Source organism: Gordionus sp. m RMFG-2023, chromosome 4 (assembly GCF_954871325.1).
Source record: "Gordionus sp. m RMFG-2023 chromosome 4, tfGorSpeb1-WG-v2, whole genome shotgun sequence".
Classification (NCBI taxonomy): Eukaryota; Metazoa; Nematomorpha; class Gordioida; order Chordodea; family Parachordodidae; genus Gordionus; species Gordionus sp. m RMFG-2023.
Window position 1 is genome coordinate 20,887,583 of NC_088778.1, and position 9,466 is coordinate 20,897,048.

At 24.7% G+C, this 9,466-nt stretch overlaps 2 protein-coding genes across 3 annotated transcripts; both read right to left on the reverse strand.

Moving 5' to 3' along the window:
* Nucleotides 1–814: 814 nt before the first annotated feature.
* LOC135927913 (ATP-dependent DNA helicase DDX11-like) lies at nt 815–4,265 on the reverse strand. Of its 2 annotated transcripts, XM_065464173.1 has the most exons (13): nt 4,108–4,265; nt 3,789–4,061; nt 3,571–3,741; nt 3,247–3,486; nt 3,054–3,207; nt 2,350–2,778; nt 2,184–2,296; nt 1,992–2,147; nt 1,678–1,953; nt 1,577–1,628; nt 1,370–1,534; nt 972–1,141; nt 815–927 (listed from the first exon to the last, which is right to left on the reverse strand). In XM_065464173.1, the coding sequence occupies exons 1-13, from the start codon at nt 4,207–4,209 to the stop codon at nt 889–891; spliced, it is 2,340 nt and encodes a 779-aa protein (XP_065320245.1). In that variant the 5' UTR covers nt 4,210–4,265; the 3' UTR covers nt 815–888. The 2 variants fall into 2 exon arrangements, with proteins under 2 accessions (XP_065320245.1, XP_065320244.1); XM_065464172.1 differs by having other exon boundaries at nt 1,370–1,628.
* On the reverse strand, nt 4,241–8,976 carry LOC135928706 (ATP-dependent DNA helicase DDX11-like). Its single transcript, XM_065465163.1, has 5 exons — nt 8,850–8,976; nt 8,678–8,806; nt 8,551–8,636; nt 8,418–8,514; nt 4,241–4,420 (listed from the first exon to the last, which is right to left on the reverse strand). The coding sequence occupies exons 1-5, from the start codon at nt 8,910–8,912 to the stop codon at nt 4,241–4,243; spliced, it is 555 nt and encodes a 184-aa protein (XP_065321235.1). The 5' UTR covers nt 8,913–8,976.
* Between the last annotated feature and the right edge of the window lie 490 nt (nt 8,977–9,466).

Here is a 9,466-nt window from a genome sequence, read left to right on the forward strand (position 1 = left end):
ATTAAAATATATCTACACTGTACGCTATGAAATAAAGAAAAGGCAGATTCTTTAAAGCAAGGATACCGCCTTTATTTACCTTAAAAAAGAAAAGTGTAAAGGATCCCCACAAGAATATTTAAAGATATAAATATTATTCCTAGATGATGTTACTTCTTAACATACGATTTAAAGTGAAACAAGATTAAAAAATAAACGTCTTTTTAGTCTTCTACCAATAAATGAGAAACCGCAGATATTATGGAGTCTAAAAGAAATTTAAAAACGCCTTAAAGCGACTAGGAATGTAGGTTATATTTAGTGAAAAATATTATTTTTCTATATTTATATTCTTTTTATAGAAATTATGGACAATTTTATCAAATCTTTAAAATATGTGATTCAAGATTTAATTAATATCTATGGATTAATTCAGAGCTATAGAATTTAAATCAGCTTTGAGACTAAATTCATTTTCCCTCAAAAGAAGGTCTTCTAAAGCACCTTAGAAGAAATAAGATTAGAATATTTATATTGATGAAAATTATCCTAATTTTAAATTTTTATCAAAAAGAATAATTATATTAGTTTATGTACTTTATTTATTTTTATTTTACATTATTTGTTTTAATAAACAATAATATAAATAAAATAAACCACCTTTTGGAAATTCCGGGATTCGCTTCTGTAATACCTTTTTTGCTATAACAAAAAACAAAAATCTATAAGTAGTTTTTTTTGACCCACCAATTTATGATAAAAATTTTAAAAATTATATTACTTTAAAAACGAATTAAATATGAAATTTTATTATCAATGTGAATAGACATTGGTTAATAAATTCAATATATTATTATGACTAATTTAATACATATTTATTGTGTTTAAAATCGTTGATTGCTCATATATTTATAATTGGGCATTATTGTAGTGAACAGTTCGGAAAAACTAAAATAAATAAATAATATTAATAAAATTTGATTAAAAAAAACTTGGATTATATTATTTTTCAACAATTTATGATCCATAGGGGTATCATCATTGTAATATTCGATGCTATCTTTAATCCACTTTGGCAATCTTGCTTTGATATAAGCTTTATTATATCTATTATCACTTAAAATGATTATAGCGTAGTCTTGTTTATGCCGGATAGCACGTCCTATAATAATTTTATGTATATTTTCTTAAATATCAATAACATTAATCTTTCATACCAATCCTATTATCATTCATATAGAGAATGATTAAAAATTTACATGAGAAATCAGAGAAAATAGCGAATATACAATATATTAGGATAGCTAGGTAGGAATAAACGTATAAAAAGTTGCATTGTAGGGTTAATTATAATATAAAAATCGATTTTGGTTATAAAAATGAATGAAACCTATACACTGATTAACGGATTTCATGCACATATTGTGATAATATTCTTTATCTAGACTATCACCCATTTGGTAGCCTTTAATTGGATTGGTTTTCGTAAATTCTTTGAAATATCTCAATTTTTCAATCAACTCTGGGTTTTGAAGATTAGGATATGGCATTCCAACTATAACAATACATCTCGCTAAATCGTCGTTAAAATTTATACCTTCACTCATTTTACCATTCACTACACAAAACAATATGGCCCCTCCATTTTTCTAATATAAAAGATAATATCATTTTTTAAAAAATTAATGATTGTTTAACTTTAATTTCTTTTTCATATTGCGTTAATACACATTGATTTATGTTAAGCATGTTAATTTCATCATATGCAGTACTAAATCCATCTCTGGATTCTCTCAATATTTTTTTGTGCTTTTGAATACCACTCATTAGATCAACATTATGACAAAGGGTTTTAAACATTATGTTTTCGAAACTATATGATGGGAAGAAACATATAATACCACCAGGAATGGTTTCAGCTAAATCTAACAAAAGATAAGCTATCTCATCAATCATTGCAGAATTGTTTCTATTCTATAAGAAATAAAATTGCCTGCTTTAATTAATAAAACTTGATAAGAGAAATTCAAATCTATCTTATTTGGTCCATGAGTCAATGTAATGACCCTCAAATTTTTTTTAGGTATTATGTGACCACATTCAAACGATATAATTTTATCTTCGGCAACTAATGCAGGGTAAAATAATTGCGTTTTATAATCTTCGAACTATATAAAAATTATTTAAAACTTATTTGAATTTACTGGTTTCATTGTCCCTCCAGCCAAAATAACGGATCTAGCCTTGGTTAATATGTCACGAAAGGGTGAGGAAGGGTTAACTAACACAAATTTTAAAAGGCTTGTGACATAATTATCTTAAACATAAAAAGAAATAATGATGACTGATAAAATATAATTCTAGCAAAACCTTTTAAATAAATAAACAATTTTCCCGTTGGTATTTCTCTGCTATCAATATCGTTGTGTTGAATTAAAGAAGTCAAGAAATTTTGAAAAATTATAACTGGATTTCCAAAATTATGATTATTCATCCAACTATTATTTTCGCCAGTCATATATCCATCTTTTTGAGAGTCATTCATTCTACTTGTGACGTATGATCGAAAACAGCGAGAAATTTTAATCCGATTAGAATCATAATAATTTTGCAAAAAAGATGTTTCATCTTTAGCTTTTATCCATGTTAAATTTGAATTCTGTGAGGATAGGTCGTTTAATTTAACACCTAATAGTTTGTTGGCAATTTGATAATTTAGAATAAAATCTCTAATTTTGTAAATATTGAAGTTGCTAAGACGGGATTCGAAAAGAAAAAAATTGAGGTCCAACTTGACATCTAAAATTTAAATACAGAAGATTGTCTAAGTTTATTTTATCATAAATATTTTTAAAAAGCAGGGCCCGAAAATGAATCGCCACATGTATGCAATTAAATAATGAAAGAAGTGAATATATTAAAATCAGTAGATTCATTATCACGATAATTTATAATAAAAAGGTAATTATTGTCTATTATAATATGGTAACTTAAAATATCATATTAAATTATGAAATAATGCTTAAATCGATTTGCGAAAAAAAATATATTATAATTTAGTAATATCTAATCACTTTTATTGGCGGGTTTATTATGATATTCCTTTAGATATTCCACCAAATTTTCAACAATATTTAATGCGTCTTGCATTTGTTTCATATTATCAGGCGTGAATCGTTTTTCGAATCTCTCCATATACTTTGACAGTTGATAATATAATCTCAAAAGCTAAGTAAAATTTAATTTTTAAAAATGTAAAGAATTTACATGTAATCCGTTTATTTCATTAGAATTGATATTAAAAATAGTTTCAATTAAATTATGAGCTTCGTCGATTATCAAAACATTGTCGGTCAAATCAATGCCATTGGCCTGTCTGGCCTCTGGGTCAAGGATTATGTTGTAAGGTAGAACTACTAATTGAGCTTCATCACTGGCTGATCTTGATGAATAATAAGGGCAAGCCTTTATTACTCTTTTTCCTTCATTTATTAATTCCTCAATATCCTATATTATATATAAACATAAACGAGGAATAAATGCCCTATCTCAAAAGATTTATGATCTTTATTTGAAATTATTTTTATAAACCTGAACGTCGGATAAAATGATATCTCTCAAAATTTGAATGTTCAACATATCATAAAACTGACAACGTATTTCTATTTTTTTGTTAATTTCTTTTCGGTTGCGTTTTTTTGTTAGCTTACTAATTCCTATTTCATTTTTATTATTTTTCATTACTATATCTCCATTAATATTCTAAAATATTAAGCAAAAAATGAGGCTGTAAACTGGTTAGATTATACTCTATCAACAAGATCTTCTATAATATTGTCACTGTCATCAGAATCACAAGAAATTGTTAGATCCTTTTTTGATCGTTTCACCATTTTCAGGCATTTTTCGTTAATAAGCCATATATTTTCTTGATTTGATGTTTTAACTTGAGGATTGATACAATAATGATTTCTTGATGCCAAAAGCGCTACTTTTATCTTATATTTAGTAGCATATTCAGTTTTAACAATCTCTTTGATAAATTGTTGTAATTGGGAGTGTGTTCGACTACAATAGTAGATCTAAAATACAAAATATATATAAGGTAAAATAATGAAAAAAGAAAACTTTGGTCTTGTGAGCTTTAGACATCAAATCATCATCGAAATTTAACGAGTCTATGTGGACATCTTTAAATTTTTGGACTAATTTTTCTTTACGCTGCAGCATAATTTCGTTAGCTAATTTAGTATAATTTTTATTAGCAAGACCGTGGTCTAAATTTGGTATCTAAAATAATTGATATGAATATAATAAAAAATTCAAAAAAAAATTGTGCCTTATTGGAGGATTTTTCATATTTAGGATACATAATATAATCTCTGATGATTTTAGAGTCAAAAATACGTCTATCCAAATTTGTAATATTTTCAACATCCTTCTATAATATTTGATTTCGAGTTTAAAAAAAAATATGGGAAAGTAAATAATATATACGAATTATAAAATAAAATTGCAAATAGAAAGTAAATAAAAGTTACAAACCTAAACCCGGCCAATTTTTCTAACCGAATAGGACCTAATGCAATAAATTATTATTATATCCAAAACAGTTTAAAAATTCAAATTGGACAATGTATTAGGTCATAATATTTTTTATTTCCTTTTAAAACCATACCATCATTTAGATCTATTTATAATTAACAATTCTGCGATATAAATTGAGCTTTATTGATTTAAATATTTATTATTTAAATAAAATCTATTCAGTATTTCTTTCTAAGCGTTAAGCATTACAATATCCAAAATCAAATTTAGATATTTTTTTAAAGAATAACAGTAATAAGCAAGCAAATAAAGGTCGACAAAGATCGATTAATTTTTTTTACAAAATCTCCGATACCCGAAAAAGTAGAACTTACCTTTTGGTATCCAAAAAATAGGCAATAAATAAATTATTTTTTATAGTAAAATGTAAATTTGAATATTTAAATTTTCGATTTTTATGAATTATTTATTGTAGAGTATATAGATATATCGCACAATAGATATTTTCTTGGATTAGTGGGCACTTGATGTGATGATAACATATTATATCTAACTAAATATATATTTTTTACAAAATAAAATCAATGTAATGCATTGCTTTATATTTGAAGCATTTTTTTTTATCATTGTTTAATTAAATTTTATATATGTCGTATTGGGATACGGAATCATGGGATTCGGAATCACAACTTTTTTAAAATATTTTTAAAAAATATTCCGAATCCCCATGTACATTTTTTTAAAACTTTTAAATTATATTTTTTCTTCCTTTTTTTGCCGTCTGGCTGACACCAGAAAATTTCATTTTTTAGAGATATTTTATTTTCAGTTTTTGTAAATTTATATAAAATAAAATCATAAATGTTTTCACCTGAATATATATTTTTAAAAAATCCGAATTATAAAAAATTATTTATTGTAGCTCATTTTCCAATTGCATAACGATGTTTTCCCATAGTTTATGACATTCCGGGAAGCTCCTAAATATTTTTAGCAGGTTAAATAAAAAATTAATATATTTTATATACATCAAATAATTTGTGGAGTATATGTGGTTACTAAATAACTTAAATTATCTATGATTGATATATCTTTGTTGGGAACTTAAAAATCATTTAATTTTATAGTTTTATATAGACTAATGACAATAAATTTTGTTGAAATTCTTCCAGCACACGTTTGTACCCATATTTTATTTTGTTCACCTAAATTTTTAGGACAGATATTAGTTCTAGACGCCCACGATCATATAAATATGAAATAAAAGAATGAGCCCTTATTAAAATATTAAAAATACTATCCCAATATTATTGATAGCACAACTATATTTCCATGTAATTAATAGATTTGTATTTGGGTGTTTTTAATGTGGTTTTAAAAATTATATTCTGTATCTGTTTTGGATAAAAAAAAATTGAGGCATTAAAAATATTTTAAACGAAAATTAAAAATTCACAAAGACAAAAATAAATTTTTAAAATATTATAATTTAAAATTTCAATGAAAACAAAATTCCCCCTCCCCCCCCCCAATACGATTCTTAATTCATATTAAAAATAAATTTATTGATAATTTATACATGGAAAAATAGTTTTGCTACCAATAATATTGGGAATAGTATTTCGAATATTTTAAAAAGGGCCCTCCTTTTATTTTATATTTAAATGATCGTGGGCGTCAAAACTTAATTTATTCTCAAATAATTGGACAAAATAACTTTATATTAGGTTATCACATGTTATTACATATTCATAAAACAGATAGAACTATTATCTGTCCTAAAAATTTAGGTGAACAAAATAAAATATGGGTAGGAACGTGTGCTGGAAGAATTTCAACACCATTTATTGCCTCTAATCTTCTAAGTTCCCAACAAAGATATATCAATCATAGGTAATTTAAGTTACTTTTATAGTAACCACATATACTCCTCAAATTAATTGATGTACATAAAATATATTTATTTTTTATTTAAACTGCTAAAAATATTTAGGAGCTTCCCTGTCACATACTATGGGAAAACATTATTATGCAATTGCAAAATGAACTGAATATTTTTTTATAATTCTGATTTTTTTAAAATATATATTCAGGTGAAAATATTTATGATTTTATTTTATATAAATTTACAAAAACAGAAAATAAAATATCTCTAAAAAATGAAATTTTCTGGTGCCAGCCAGATGGCAAAAAAAGAAAGAAAAAAATATAATTTAAAAGTTTTAAAAAAATATACATGGGGATTCGTCATATTTTTTAAAAAAGATTCCAAATAAAACATGGGGATTCAAGATATCGTATCCTCACGTTGGGATTCCGATCCCACATGATTCCATATCCCGATATGACATATATATAAAACAAATATAAACCGAGTATTTAAAAGAAATTATATGTCTATCTCATTTAATTCTTCTCTCAAATGTTATATTTCTAATGGCTAATTGGATATCAGCAATTCTATTAACGAGGGATGATATTAATTGTGAATTCTCTTCAACAATATGTTAAAGGCCTTATGATGAAAATAAATTTCTTTTTTAAAAAAAGATATTGATAAAAATGAGACACCTATAGAGGAAACTGTCATCAAGACTTACTCTAAAAATAGGAAAAAATGATTGAATACTCAGATGACCAGGGATCCAAACCTTTGTTTATAACGATTCAGTATGTAGCGGATTAAAATCATTTCATTAAATTTATGAATAAGATATAAGAAATTTTATTTATCATTAAAACTTTCCACTCTTCTATATTTTGGAATATGGACACAAATATTTCAAAAATAATTCTTGGCATTCTCATGTTAATTCAAACTTAATCAATTCCTCTGTACTCTTGATATTTTGAATTTTCATGCCTTTCCAGTGAAAAAACACAATTTTTATTGAGATATGGCTATATTGTGGTTAAAAGAAGTCCTTGCCTGTCAATTGATCTTAAATTGCACTATTATGAAGTAATATAATTTAATTCAACAATGGCAATGAGATAGGAAAAAAAATATCACAAAAAAATCTAGAATTGAACAAAGATGACAGGAAAAACAAAGAGATTATTTTAATAGGATACTAAGAAAAAAAATTTAAAGAAAAAATAAATTAAGAAAATATGACAAAAATAAAAAAATTAAGAGATCACAAAAAATTTGAAAAAAAGATGACCAAAAATTAAGGATGTTGATTGGTTTACTATATATTGTGGGATTTTTTTTATTCATTGACACTTTTCCTATTTTGATTAATCATTTTCCTCATTTGATTGGACTTTTCACAAAATATTTTGTATTTTTCTTTTTTTTTGACTGGGACAGCTCACTATAATGAAAATTCACAGTTCTATTTGAGTATCAGGGATTATAATATTATAGATTTATTTTATAAACTAAATACAAGTTATATATGAAATTAGAGTACCAAATTGGTGGAACAAGTAATATTTTCCACTGTCAATTGCTGATTTTTAAAATTTTTATAATTATGGTATTCAATCACATAAAAAATGAAAGAAATATAGCATCAATATTTTTAGGCCACAAGCTAGGAGTATATTTTATTGACAATGTTACTGCAGGCCCTGACTAAAAGGTTATGCTGATCTTGCAGGACATTAATATGTATATTTAATACATTCTCTTTCATTGCATCTATTTAAATTATCTATTTATTTTAATAAAATAATATTTTTTTTTTCTTCTAGATTTCAAGACTTAAGTTGTAAAACTCAGTTGACCAAATAGACTTACCAATAGAGACTCTGAGTCTGGTACACTCAACTATTTAACATGACTATCTATACCCATTAATCTTGTCATTTTCAAAATTATAATTATTTCACATAACCAATTGAAAAGATATTAAGATTATATTATATTTTAAAAAAATTACCTGAAAAATTATCAAATCATTTTCATTTTGTATTTTTAATGACTGTTCAAAGAGCCATAATGGTTCTTTAGCATTAGTGGCTGCAAAATCATCAACTCTAGAATGTTTAAAAACTTAAATTATTCTATTATACTTATAAGCATGCAATTTTTCTTTTTTTTCCTTTTCATGTTTTATTAACCATGACAAAGATCCACATATAATACTCATTGATTTGCCCTAAACATTTTAAAATTACAAAAAAAATATGTCTATAAAACAGTGCCAGTTGGACTTTCAAATAACCCTATGCATCGTTTATCAATAGTTTCATAGAGCTTAGCTGCAAACTCTTTTTGAATTTCATAAGGTTGAAATGGAAATAAGAATTCATTGATAGTTGGATTTACCTTCAATTTTAAGTTATGATTAAAGAAATAAAATGTATAAAACATCTGCATTTGTTGCTAAATATTTTAATATATGATCATCCGATTCTTCTTCAAAAAATATCATTTGTTATCATTTAAAAATATTTCCAACATATTTTTTGAATATACCAGAATTTTGCTAAAGTCAGAAAATTAGTAAACAATCAGCTAATATATCATATTTAACAGGCTCGACAGGTCAAATTTGGTTAAATAATTTTATACTGTAAAAATTATTTAAATTATACATAACACGTATATTAAAATTAAAAAGGTTATAAAAACATAAGAATCAAATATCATTAATTTTTCTAATACAAGTTATAATATTTATTTATGCATTTTGAACGCCTTAATAAGTGATTTATGAATTTCTCCGATTTCCAATATTTAAATGTTTTATAATAAAATTTATGAATATTTCAATCGATTGGTTGAGTTAGTAAGTGATAGCTTGTTTTATATTGATATAATTTATTAAGCTGATATTTTTTTTACAAGTAAAACTTTTTGTATTTGAAGAAAAGCTCATCGTGTTGTAAAATATTGAGCACTTTTTTTCATTAGGTTTATTTTCATATGTTTAAATTTTTATGATTCAAAATAATTTTATCTCTCGGAATAATGTCTATAAAAAAT